Raw genomic sequence first — 13,541 nt, 5'->3', positions numbered from 1 at the left:
GTTGTTCTTCTGTTTAATTAGCATAAATTAGCATAATACTGAAAACAAACAGCATCAGATCTTTCCTGAAATAAGCTCTCTCAGGTCTCGGGTGCCGGGTTATCAGATCAGTACAGGTCAGAGTTCAGTACAGGTGTGAAGTGGGTCTAATGCGCCTCCAGGACATGTTTTGATCTAATCAGTCAATCCACATTTGAATTCAAATCACATTTGTAGTGTGAATGCAAATGAATCTCAACGCATCTCTATGGACCACCTAATTAGCTGCGTGATTCCCGTAGCAAGTGGTCAGGTATGGACGGCTGAGCGTCTCAGCTCTCCGTGTGATCCAGTCACCCAAGACCTCAGTCTTTCTGATCTGATGCTAAAATCTGATCCTGATGAAAGAACTTCAGCTCTGTGGGGTCACGTTAGTTAGCCTTTCATGCATTTCACCTAAACATTCAGGATCACCAGGTTTTGACCTTAGAGCTTTTGACTGACCTCTTGTTGAGCTCTGACCCGTTCTGGGTCTCCTTCTGGTCCGGTTTCATTGTCTAGGGCCTGTTCTGTGTCGCACAGCCACTGAGACAGGTCGTTCATTTCACAGTGAAACTGCCTCCATTCTTCAACAGCACGGTCAAATGATCTATACACACACACATACACACACACACAAATTAGTCATTTCAGTTCCCCATGGGTTAGCAGACTCCCAGAGTGACATTTCCATTAAAATCAGAAAAAAGTTAGAGATCACAGATTATTGCTTTTAATGTGTTTAACAGATGAAACTTTTTCATCGCTGCACCATTACACTCATTTGCATGTTATTATCCAGGATATTCTTTGACCCCACAACAGTTTAAAAGCGCAGGTGTGACTACAAGGCCAACGTGAGCGGCGAATATTAATGAAAGAGAAGCACTTAACACTTTTATCCTCAAAAACGTGAGATGCGTACAGGCGCGCTTTAGGACACAGTGTTACTTCCTGTAATTTATAAACAGGAACAAAACTGCACCTTGCAGCTGCATGCTGTCGTTTATCAGGGCGGACTATCAGAATCCCGATCGTCTTTAGGCTCCGCCTCCTAAAGTTTGTCAGAAAGTGTTGATTCATTTTCTATAACAGAAGCTCTGACAGGAAGTCACAGATGTATATTAATGCACCTGTTTCTATAGTAACAACTTAATCATATAAAGACTTGTATGGTGGTCGCACCACATGATCTAAATCTAATAAACAGATAAGAATAAGTGTGAAAGGAGTCTGCAGCACTAGTGCGTTGCAAAACCTGGTACTTTTCCCTCCGCGAGTCTTCAGGACAGGAGTGTATTTATCGTGTGGATGATCCACAACATGAAATGTAACTCTAAACGGATAAAAAGTAAACTGGGTTCTCAAACAGGATCCTTAACTTTCATCAGTGTCATGATGGATAAAAGCGTCTGTCGGATGAGGAAATGGAAACATCGCCTCACCCTTTGCGCTGGCTGTACATGCGGTTCACTCGATCCCACTCGGCGTTCAGCTGAGTCAGTGCGTCGGCTATCTGCACCACTTCCTGTCTGGAGGCGTCCTGGATCACGTCAGGCTGATGCTCGTTTAACACCGTTACCTGCTCACCAACACGCTCCAAACTGTCCTTTATGTTCTAAACAGATGGATAGATAGATAGATAGATAGATAGATAGATAGATAGACAGACAGAAAGACAGACAGACAGACAGACAGATAGATCTATTAATTATTAATGAATATTATATATTATATATAATATATTATAATTCTTAATATTAATAATAATGAATACTTAATTTATTTTGAATGTGCTTACCCTCAGCATGTCCTCCTGGCTGGAGAAATCTTCGAAGAGGCCTCCGCTGAGCTCTGACGAGTTGAGGAGGAGCTCGTTGTCAGCCATGGCCAACAGAACCTTATTCACATCGAGGAGGAAGGAGGACGGCGAGAGAGACGCATGCCGCTCTTCCGGCTGGACGTGTGGGGACGAGGAGGGGGCGGAGTCAAGACAATCCTCTCCGACTCGCCAGGTTCGGATGATGTGTAGCTCCTGAGAAAGAAGGAGGAGGAAAGAAAGCGTGAGCTCGGGAGTGCAGATTCATTAATAATGCAAGTACTACAGTAAAGTATTATATGGAGTTTCACGCAAATTAGCTATTCATCCTGATTGATTCTGATTGGTCAGAAGGTGGATACTAATAAAGCAAGCCTCAGATACCAAATGGGACTTCGCTAATTGCCTCAATCTGTCATTTTCTTTTTGGCTTGTGTGTGTGTGTGTGTGTGTGTGTGTGTACCCTGTAGCGAGTGTGTAGTAGCTGCAGTTTTAGGCGTATCTCATCTCTCTTCTCATCGGAAGCAGACTGGATCAGCTCTTCACCTCTCCTCAAAACCTCCTCAACCCGAGCTTTCTCTTCATCGAGCTGAAACACACGTGTACACACACACACGCGCGCACACGCGCAGCGGATTTACCTCATAAATATCCAAAGATCATTTTAATTTTCAATAATCATCATTTTTAGTCATCCTTAATTTTCTAAAAAGTGACTTTTTTAAAATCACAGAATCTTTCCTTCAGCAATTTAAAGTAAACTTTTACTCCATTCTTTAATGAAATCTCTTAATCTTACTTAGTATCAACATGAGACATGAGTAGTGAGCGCTATTACATCTTTAATCTAAGAGCCAATCCCTTTCTTATATGCAAATTCATGCAAATGTATTCCATGAAACTTTGGCTTGCTGAGTTTCTTCTAATTTCCATGTTCATAAAAATAATAGTGCTTCATGTCACACAGTAGGGGCTTGACACCGTGTTCCTGTGTGTACCTTATCCTCGTCAGGTGTCTGCGTGGGGTCGTGCTGCTCCAGTGCGCTAAGAGTCGCCTGTAAGTCAACTTCAAGCTCCTGCAGCTTGGACGAGGATGAAGGAGCCATCGTTTCACTGACCGTCTCCTCTTCCTCCTGCTGCACCTCCACGGCATTCTCCAGACCCACAGAGCACTGTGGCACAATATACAATGTAATATTGAAAAAAAAAAAAGACACTGGAGGGACAGAAACCATCTTTCGCACGTCTTTATGTCAAGCACCTGCTATTCAATGCATGTATAATATAAAGTAACTGTCTCACACACTTTTATTAGTAACTTCCTCATTGCTTCACTTCACTCGGTCATATGACATCTACAGTAGCCCCGCCCACATCGCTAACTCCAAACTGTCAATTCATTCATTCTTGACATAGTTACAGTTACACACAGTTACAGTGTGTGTGTGTGTGTGTGTGTGTGTGTGTGTGTGTGTTACCTGAGCGGATTTGATGTGCTGTGCCACCTTGTGGAAGTTGCGGTTGAGGTCTTCCAGTTTGGGCTCCACCACGTCTCTGCACGCTGGCCCCCTGCCGGTCATCAAGATAACAGCCTGATCACGTGCGCCGTCAACCCTTGTGCTCATAGCCTCCAGTTCACTCAGCAAAGCCTGTAGAGAAACACACACACGTGGTTTTAATAAAACAAAACTCATGCTCTCTCCAAAGAGGTTCTAGTATGTATGTATGTATGTGTTTGAGTGTGTGTGTGTGTTGGTGAATGAGTATGTGTAAGTGTGTGTGTGTGTGTGGTGTCTCCGAACCTTCACCACTCTCTCCCTCTCGGCCGTGGGCAGTTTCTCAGTTTCGTCCAGACGGATCTCGGTCTGATAGAGCCACGTGCTGATGTGAGCCAGATTCTCATCAAACATCTCCACCTCTCGCTGATGATTCTGCAACACACAGTGCGATTATGTCAGGATCAATAACCTAATGCCTGTACCAAAAAATCGAAATTCTACAAATGCTCCCAAATAAATATAATCAAACTTGTAAAATTACATCAGAAGTCAAAATGCTCACTTCTGATTGGTTGTTACCTTTTTCCATTAAACATCATCATATTTAAATATAGGGTTACTATGACCACATTGGCCCCAAGACATCATAGCAGCAATCGTATAATGGTGTCCAACTTATCCTTTGCAGAATAAACATCAATAATTTTTTACTTGTCATCAGTGGAAGCTGCAATTTTATTGCTAGCAAATGAGCTCTAATATGATTTAATTTAACATCGACTTCTCTCAATTAAATTATCAACACTGACCGACCCTGTTATCACTCAAAGTAAATGACAGGCATCTATTTTTTTATATCGCAACTTTATGTTCCTTCCTTTTTCATGTTAAACTGTTTATTTATAAATCACAATTTTTATTAAATATATCGTGTACTGAGAATATATCAGTCCTGATTTTAAAATGAATTAAATCCTGTCAATCAGACACTGGCCACTGGTGGGAACGCGTGGGCTCAGGTATGAGGAAGAGGGCTGATGGTACCACCCCAACACACACACACACACACCAGCACAGCGCTGAGCCAGTCCTCTGTGAGAGTCCGAACTTGTTGCCATCCTTCATTCAGGACGAATAGCTGATCCTCAAGCTGAGTCTCACTGCCCTCCACTACGGCCTGCAGGGCGGCGCTGTTCTCTGTCACTTTACACAGATCCGCCTTCTTACAGTCGCTCTCCTTTAGGAGACCCTACACACACACACATTGATAAAGGCCATAGGTAAAACACACTGATATCCATAAGGCCATGTTTACAGAATGGATCTCTTTTCTCTCTCACACACACACACTTACGTTGGCCCAGGCGATCTCAGCATCGATGTCAGCTGGCATGTTTCCGGTGTTGATCTTCTTCTCCAGCTGTGTGTGTGTGGACGTGATCCAGTCCTGCAGGGCGGAACTGTCCTTGTGCAGTCTCTGAGACAGAGACAGAGCTTTCTCCAGCTCTTGTTTACCCTCCGTCACCTAACACACACACACACATACACACACACAAACACACACTTTAAAACTACAGTTCAGCCAGCACTAACCCTAATCCATCATATAGCAGATTGCCATTAAGAGGCAGTTTGTTTGCATGTTTGTGTGTGTGTGTGTGTGTGTGCGTGTGTACCTGTGCTCCCAGATCGTTGTACAGTAATTTGAGTGCAGTGAGTTGCTCGTCCATGCTCTTCGGATTCTCTGTCTGTTGTTTCTGGACGATCTGTCGACCCGTTTTAATCACCGTCTCCACCTCTAGCTTCACCTCACTCAGCATCTTATACAGCTTCTGCACACACACACACACACAATGAATGTGTTTGACTATGAATTGTGTGAATTGTGTATAGAAATGGCCACAATCTGATTATTTTCTAAATAGAGAGAGATAGAGAGAAAAAATGTGTGTGTGTGTGCTCTCACCATGCATCCAGCGAGGTGTGTTTGAATCTGCTCAGGCTGTGTGTCGGTGAGGTCGAGAACGTGAAGCTCAGCACGAGCGTTCTCCAGAACTCTCTTACAGTCCAGCATGCGCTGCTCAAAGTTAGCCGGTTTCTGGAAGAGCTGGAATTTCGTGTTGATTTCCCGGAATTTCCTCTGCACACAGACGGGAAAAGTTCACACTCTACTCCCCGCTCGGCTCACCACTGCTCTTCATTTTGAGCATAATTAAAGCCGAAGTCCATTTTCCAAAATGTCAGCGTTAACTCATTCTGAGCACTTTAAAAAATGGTCCATTCTGCTTCCATTTTTTGTTTGTTTGTTTCAACAGGATTTAAAAATGTGTTGCGCATTTACTTCATATTTAAATCACAGAACTATCGAATTCTCCGTTCTGATTGGTCAGGAAATGGAGATTCGTTTTCAACAGCAGCTTTGAAAGAAGTTCCCTCTCTGAGGGTTATATTAACGGGTCCTAATATGTTATATCCATTTCTATGGCAACAGTGTACACAAGCACTGTACAGAACACAAAACAAAAATACAGAAATATGTTTCTAATTATCAAAAATACATTTCTAATGCTAATGATCCTGACCTGCAGGTGATCCAGCATGGTGCCTCCACGGGCCGATTTTCCGTCGGAAGCAGGAGCAGGAATGTTCCCTGTGTTCCTCCTGCGCAGGTCCTCCAGAGAGGCCTCATGAGCTGCGATGTCGGCCTGGATCGCCTGAGAGCAAAGCTCAGAGGTAAAATCTGAGATGAAGTGTGTGGGGTCTGAGATAAGTGCAAGTGTGTGTGTGTGTACCTGAGCTTCCTGAGGTATCTGGAAGGCGTCTATGCGGTCAGTGAGGTAGGAAGTGAGTGTCTGATCGAGCTGAGAGAGTGACTCCTGAAGTGTGTGTAATGCTGCCTCGTTCTCCCTTAGAGTAGCCAACTGCTGCTCCAGTGCCATCTGACGCTCCACCACCTACACACACACACACTTTGTTTTACAGGTCAAAGAGTTTCTTAAACATTAAGACATGTTCAATAGAATGTCACACACAACACCTTCTACACACATACAAACACATACACACACCTGCCGGTTGAGCTCGTCGTAGCGGGAGTTAAAGTTGTCTAGTTTCTCAGTGATGAGGTCGTCCAGAATCCCACCATCAATCAAAGTCTGGCTCAGCTCCCGGATCTGAGTCCTGTTATCACCTGGGTGACGAAGAACCGACTCCAGAGACTGAGAGAGAGAGAGAGACAGAGAGAGAGAGAGAGCATGAAACAAAGAAATAGTGACAGTGGGATAGTGGAGACAAAGAGAGACAATGAATGAGAGTGAAACAGAGAGAGAGCGTGAGAAACAGAGAAAGAGAGAGAGACACAGAGATATGGAGTGAGAGAGAGAGAGAGAGACAGAGAGAGGGAGTGTGAGAGAGAAAGAGAGAGAGAGACAGAGAGAGAGCGCACCAAGGCACACAGGGTTAAAAATAATTGACTATTCAGCTATTCAGAAGGAATTAGAAGATAAAGGAAAATAAAGTGGACTCAGATGTCAGGTACAGATGTCAGACAGTGAGATCAGCATACCTCCAGAGCCTGACTGATGGAGTCTGAGTTCTCCGGAAGCTTCTCTGTGGCCTGCAGAGTCTCCTCTAAAGTCTTTAACCAGCCAGACTCTAAATCCAGATACTGCAGCAGCTCCATCCAACACGACCACACCTCCTACAGCACAGTGTGTGTTATAAACCTGTTATTACACTACACCACTGACACCTCCTACAGCACACTGCATCTGTTATTACACAAGACTACTATCACCTTCTAAAGCACAGTGCACAAGTTATAAACCTGTTATTACACTACATCAGTAACACCTCTTATAGCACAGTGGTGTTATAAACCTGTTATTACACTACATCAGTAACACCTCTTATAGCACAGTGGTGTTATAAACCTGTTATTACACTACATGACTGACCTCCTACAGCACACTGCATCTGTTATAAACCTGTTATTACACTACACTACTATCACATTCTATAGCACAGTGCACAAGTTATAAACCTGTTATTACACGACATCAGTAACACCTCTTATAGCACAGTGGTGTTATAAACCTGTTATTACACGACATCAGTAACACCTCTTATAGCACAGTGGTGTTATAAACCTGTTATTACACGACATCAGTAACACCTCTTATAGCACAGTGGTGTTATAAACCTGTTATTACACGACATCAGTAACACCTCTTATAGCACAGTGGTGTTATAAACCTGTTATTACACTACATCAGTAACACCTCTTATAGCACAGTGGTGTTATAAACCTGTTATTACACGACATCAGTAACACCTCTTATAGCACAGTGGTGTTATAAACCTGTTATTACACTAAAAGCTCCTACATCTTATAAACATGTTGCACAGTGGGCATGTTATAAACCTGTTATTACACTACAGGACTAACACCTCCTACATGTAATAAACCTGCTATTACACTACAGCACACCCACACCTTCTATAGCTAGTGAACATTTTAAACCTGTTATTATACTACACACTATAACTAACTGTACATGTTATAAACCTGTTATTACACTATACCACTAACACCTATATATTATAAACCTTCTATAATACTACAGCACACCCACACTTCCTCTTACTACACTACTCTGACATGTGTACATGTTATAAACCTGTTATTAAACTACACATTACATTGGGTGTGCTCATGCTGTAATGCTGAATAATGGTGAGCTGTTATACAGTTACTACACTACACACCACAGCACAGAGTGCATGTTATTAAACTGTTATTACACCACACAATTCACATCATAGCATATGTCTTATTACAGTTAATAAAGGTGTTATTACGCTGCATGTTACAGTATGACCACGTCTACTTCGACAACGTACACGTTATTAATCTGTTATTACACAACACACCATAGTGTAAACACTGCACACCTCATATTCCTGTGTGTGTGTGTGTTACCTCCAGCGTGTGGCACTTGCTCTTGAAGCGATCGCACAGTTTGTGGTAGTTTTGCAGCACTTCTGCTAACTCGCCGCTCAGATCCTGACCACCAGGGGGCGATTTCACCGTCAACACATTAATGCTGTCCTTCAAAATCTTCACTCGTACCTCTTTCTGTAGCACATCCTCTTTAGCCCTCTTATAAACACACACACACACACACGTTAGCATAAATACAGTATGCTCTATACAAAGAATCAATACTTTATAATGAACAACTATGCACCAGTATAAACTGAGGCACGTTATCATCTCATTTTATTTTACATCTTAAATAATAAATAAATCTTTCACTCCTCTCTAACAGATTGAGATGCTCCTCGAGAGTCAGTGCCTCTGAGATCACACTGTTCCCCGTTCTTGACGTGTATCTGCAGGATTTCATGCTTCATGCTTTTTAGAGCTGCTGTAAATGTTACGCGATGACAAGACTAAACGTAACTAAAAATAGATAAAAAATTCCTCCTGAGTTCCTCCAGGATTTCAGGAAGTTTTATTGTGATCGTTCTTGCAGTGGTGGCTCAAGTGGTTAAGGCTCTGGGTTGTTGATGGGAGGATTGGGGTTTAACCCCCAGGCACAATCAAGCTCCACTGTTAGGGCAATTGAGCAAGGCCCTTAACCCTCTCTGCTCCAGTGGTGCCGTATCATAGCTGACCCTGCGCTCTGACCCCAACTTCCTCAACTGGGACATGCGAAGAAAAGGATTCCACTGTACTATAATGTATGTGTGGCGATACATGCCCTCAATCATACTTGATTTTGCTGTGACTCTGTGGTGAAATCACAAACACAGGATTCTTCTTTTAAACCCCTACCAGAGTCACAACCCCACTGTTGATGATTTTGCTGTAAGAGCATGCCCCTAAGTGATTTAGCCCTTTATTTTTGCCAAAATGTCCCAGCTTGTTTTATGAAAACTTCAGAAACACTACAGTGTGTATGCATGTGTGTGTGTTTGTGTGTACCTTCATCTCCTGAAGAGCTTCCTCCAGCTCCTCAGGACTCTTATACTCGAAATCCCTCATGAGGAACTCCTCATCCACTTGAGCCATCCACTCTCGCATCTCCGCCAAGTCCTTCTTTAGATTCAACACTTTCTCCTGACTTTCACTTACACGCTCCTGCTGCTGCTGCAACTGCACAACACACACACACACATTTCACAAACACACGTTACACTTTTCCACACCGTTTGAATATGACAGAACTGCGCTAATGATGAATCCTTCCTCACCTGTTTGCTCAGCGACTCCCAGCGTCTCTGTTTCTCATCCAGCTCCTTCTGCCCCCATGTGGTCAGGCCTGGTACTGCACTCTGCTGCACGGCTGCTACAGTCGCGACCATCTGTTTCAGAGACGCCTCCACTGCCTCCATCTCTCCTACATATTCCTACCCAAAAGACAGAGGAGCACAAAGTCAGTGTTATGTGATTATTATTATTATTAACTTAATATCTCGGTACGGCAAGTTAGCATGCAGGGATTTAACGTAGCATCTCGTTAGTTTAAACTTAATAACTTTATAGCTATTCCAAGATATTTTATATTGATATGTCAAGATATTTTGTTTTCTTGTTCTTTGAAGAAGTTATTTTGATTTATTCAAGATCTTCATATTTTAAAATATGTCAGCATTTTGATCATTTTTTTTATTTCATTATCTCAAGACATGTCATTATTTTGTAACCTTTCAAAAGTAAAAAAATGATCAATTTTGAAGGCTTCGCCCACTGACCTTGCACTGATTAAGCTCTTCCTGTAGTTTATCGGCGTGGTTGAGCGAGCCAGAGTCCTCCGACAGCAGCTCCTGCACACCGTCCAGCCAGCGGCTCACCTCGTCGCCACGGACCTGCACGCAAAACACCGCAGCACAATGACAAAAACTCTGAATGATTGTAAAAAATAAATAAATAAATAAATCGCAAGAGCTTCAGTGCACTTTACTTCCACTAGCATGTGATTACAGGTTAAATCGGCAACACGGCTAGAAAAGTAAAAGAATAAGAAATAGACCAACCTGCGAGTCCTTCATGCTACCCAGAATGCACTGCAGCATGCCTAGCCGGTCTGCAGCTGTGCTGGAAAGTTGAGTCCAGCGATGAAGTTCATGTGGATCGGATACCACCTCCTGCTGCTGTGCGATCTCATTACATAAAGCCTACAAAGCATTAAGGAATAAACCAATCAGCATTACTCATGCTCTATTTATATTGTGTACTAACCACAATGCGTTGCATCAACTAATCCACCTAATGACAATCAAACCGCTGTGTTTCATATTATCCTGTGAGCATTCGCTACATTTACAGAGAGAAAAAAATACAGAAAACACTTCATTTTTTTATCCCAGGTGTCTCCTCTGGCTAGCTCGAGCTGCTAATCTGCTAAGAAAACTAACCCAAATAATAGCATGTAACGAACAAAACACTGATTACTGCTTTAATTAATAAGTTAAACTCTTTTGTAGAATATGACACTGATATATAGACAGGTGTACAAAGCTAGGCTAGTTCGCTTGTTCATGTGGTAAACAACATGAATTAAAAAGTGCTGGACGGACAGACGGCCACATGAGACAACACAAGCGTTTCGTTCTTGGGACCAAAAAGTTTTGTTTTCCACGACTGTCTCAGCCATACACGCAAGCATGATCACGTGGTTTTGATTAAATCCAAGCGTCCGAAAACGATGGACTTGTAATAACTTGTCACTAATTACACAGCAGATTGCGGCCATGAGACCGACATTAGACTCCCTGGAGCTTTAACTGCTGTATTTTTAGATTCTGGAAATTTCTACATTTAGAATGGAGATGGGGAAATTCCCAAATTACACACTAGATCCACACACTAACTCTCTCAAGGTTTCAGAGCTCTCTGTGGGTTGCAGATATACCACAGTGCTTCTGAATTCTTGAATCTGATTGGTCAGAAAGTGGTGAGTAATAATCCATCCATGTGAATCTTTATTAAACGTTTAGGGAAGTCTCCAGTGTCAGCACCCTGGAACAGTCTAAAAAGCTGTAAATTCTCATACATCTTCAGAACAAAGAAGTTTTATTAACTTCATTAATTAGTAATAAAGAGAATGGGGGAGGGGCAACAGGATGGAGAGGGAACGACTGTAGAAATGTAACTATAAATGGATAAAAATATAGATGTACTTTACTACATAAAAAAGTGTAATGGTTGGCATTCACAAGAAAAAAAAAGCAGCAAAATTGTACCAACAGACACACACACACACACACACACACACACACCTGGGCTCTGTCCACAGCCCTCTCAGTAGAAAGCAGGTCAGAGACATCAGCAGTAAGAGCCGAGAGTCTGGACTCGAGTTCGGCCCGAACATCAGCGCTTTTCTCAATCTGCTGCAGTCTGTTTAGAGCTGAGAGAAGAAAATACATCAAAGAAAAAAAAAGAAAGAAAAAGGAGAGAAATGAGTCAGAAATCATTCAAGAACAAACTGTAAGTGTAATGAAGTTGGTTGGCCAAGAGGGGGTGTCAGAGATTGATTTTGTGTTTGCTTTCTGCATATGTGTGTGTGTATGTGTGAATTTGTTAGAGTTGGCAGATAGTGTTTTGTCTGTGTGTGTTTTGTCTGTGTGTGTGTGTGTGTGAATTTGTTAGAGTTGGCAGATAGTGTTTTGTCTGTGTGTGTGTGTATGTGTGAATTTGTTAGAGTTGGCAGATAGTGTTTTGTCTGTGTGTGTGTGTGTGTGTGAATTTGTTAGAGTTGGCAGATAGTGTTTTGTCTGTGTGTGTGTGTGTGTGTGTGTGTGAATTTGTTAGAGTTGGCAGATAGTGTTTTGTCTGTGTGTGTGTGTGTGTGTGTGTGAATTTGTTAGAGTTGGCAGATAGTGTTTTGTCTGTGTGTGTGTGTGTGTGTGTGTGAATTTGTTAGAGTTGGCAGATAGTGTTTTGTCTGTGTGTGTGTGTGTGTGTGTGTGTGAATTTGTTAGAGTTGGCAGATAGTGTTTTGTCTGTGTGTGTGTGTGTGTGTGTGTGTGAATTTGTTAGAGTTGGCAGATAGTGTTTTGTCTGTGTGTGTGTGTGTGTGAATTTGTTAGAGTTGGCAGATAGTGTTTTGTCTGTGTGTGTGTGTGTGTGTGTGTGTGAATTTGTTAGAGTTGGCAGATAGTGTTTTGTCTGTGTGTGTGTGTGTGTGTGTGTGTGTGAATTTGTTAGAGTTGGCAGATAGTGTTTTGTCTGTGTGTGTGTGTGTGTGTGTGTGTGTGAATTTGTTAGAGTTGGCAGATAGTGTTTTGTCTGTGTGTGTGTGTGTGTGAATTTGTTAGAGTTGGCAGATAGTGTTTTGTCTGTGTGTGTGTGTGTGTGTGTGTGTGTGAATTTGTTAGAGTTGGCAGATAGTGTTTTGTCTGTGTGTGTGTGTGTGAATTTGTTAGAGTTGGCAGATAGTGTTTTGTCTGTGTGTGTTTTGTCTGTGTGTGTGTGTGTGTGAATTTGTTAGAGTTGGCAGATAGTGTTTTGTCTGTGTGTGTGTGTGTGTGTGTGAATTTGTTAGAGTTGGCAGATAGTGTTTTGTCTGTGTGTGTGTGTGTGTGAATTTGTTAGAGTTGGCAGATAGTGTTTTGTCTGTGTGTGTGTGTGTGTGTGTGTGAATTTGTTAGAGTTGGCAGATAGTGTTTTGTCTGTGTGTGTGTGTGTGTGAATTTGTTAGAGTTGGCAGATAGTGTTTTGTCTGTGTGTGTGTGTGTGTGTGTGTGAATTTGTTAGAGTTGGCAGATAGTGTTTTGTCTGTGTGTGTTTTGTCTGTGTGTGTGTGTGTGTGAATTTGTTAGAGTTGGCAGATAGTGTTTTGTCTGTGTGTGTGTGTGTGTGAATTTGTTAGAGTTGGCAGATAGTGTTTTGTCTGTGTGTGTGTGTGTGTGTGAATTTGTTAGAGTTGGCAGATAGTGTTTTGTCTGTGTGTGTGTGTGTGTGTGTGAATTTGTTAGAGTTGGCAGATAGTGTTTTGTCTGTGTGTGTGTGTGTGTGTGTGAATTTGTTAGAGTTGGCAGATAGTGTTTTGTCTGTGTGTGTGTGTGTGTGTGTGAATTTGTTAGAGTTGGCAGATAGTGTTTTGTCTGTGTGTGTGTGTGTGTGTGAATTTGTTAGAGTTGGCAGATAGTGTTTTGTCTGTGTGTGTGTGTGTGTGTGTGAATTTGTTAGAGTTGGC

The 13,541-nt window shown here is 42.3% G+C and overlaps 1 protein-coding gene across 7 annotated transcripts in view; it reads right to left on the bottom strand.

The window, feature by feature from the left end:
• The window catches only part of utrn (utrophin), a 179,931-nt gene that overhangs the window by 119,021 nt on the left and 47,369 nt on the right, over nucleotides 1-13,541 (bottom strand). For 6 of the 7 annotated variants that reach the window (XM_058410390.1, XM_058410397.1, XM_058410395.1 and 3 more), the window contains 21 exons: nucleotides 11,623-11,750; nucleotides 10,378-10,518; nucleotides 10,096-10,209; nucleotides 9,595-9,750; nucleotides 9,326-9,496; nucleotides 8,318-8,497; nucleotides 6,902-7,036; nucleotides 6,405-6,554; nucleotides 6,129-6,290; nucleotides 5,919-6,050; nucleotides 5,303-5,476; nucleotides 5,013-5,168; nucleotides 4,691-4,861; nucleotides 4,406-4,585; nucleotides 3,640-3,768; nucleotides 3,316-3,486; nucleotides 2,836-3,009; nucleotides 2,301-2,426; nucleotides 1,820-2,053; nucleotides 1,464-1,636; nucleotides 484-628 (listed from right to left, as the gene is read on the bottom strand). In XM_058410390.1, the coding sequence (XP_058266373.1) occupies nucleotides 484-628; nucleotides 1,464-1,636; nucleotides 1,820-2,053; nucleotides 2,301-2,426; nucleotides 2,836-3,009; nucleotides 3,316-3,486; nucleotides 3,640-3,768; nucleotides 4,406-4,585; nucleotides 4,691-4,861; nucleotides 5,013-5,168; nucleotides 5,303-5,476; nucleotides 5,919-6,050; nucleotides 6,129-6,290; nucleotides 6,405-6,554; nucleotides 6,902-7,036; nucleotides 8,318-8,497; nucleotides 9,326-9,496; nucleotides 9,595-9,750; nucleotides 10,096-10,209; nucleotides 10,378-10,518; nucleotides 11,623-11,750 (3,302 nt within the window). The remainder of the gene's footprint in view (nucleotides 1-483; nucleotides 629-1,463; nucleotides 1,637-1,819; nucleotides 2,054-2,300; nucleotides 2,427-2,835; nucleotides 3,010-3,315; nucleotides 3,487-3,639; nucleotides 3,769-4,405; nucleotides 4,586-4,690; nucleotides 4,862-5,012; nucleotides 5,169-5,302; nucleotides 5,477-5,918; nucleotides 6,051-6,128; nucleotides 6,291-6,404; nucleotides 6,555-6,901; nucleotides 7,037-8,317; nucleotides 8,498-9,325; nucleotides 9,497-9,594; nucleotides 9,751-10,095; nucleotides 10,210-10,377; nucleotides 10,519-11,622; nucleotides 11,751-13,541) is intronic. The other variant, XM_058410393.1, reaches the window with a different exon arrangement.

This window comes from Hemibagrus wyckioides, linkage group LG15 (assembly GCF_019097595.1).
Source record: "Hemibagrus wyckioides isolate EC202008001 linkage group LG15, SWU_Hwy_1.0, whole genome shotgun sequence".
Classification (NCBI taxonomy): Eukaryota; Metazoa; Chordata; class Actinopteri; order Siluriformes; family Bagridae; genus Hemibagrus; species Hemibagrus wyckioides.
The sequence above is the reverse complement of the archived record's forward strand: the minus strand, read 5'-3'. Positions and strand labels throughout refer to the sequence as shown.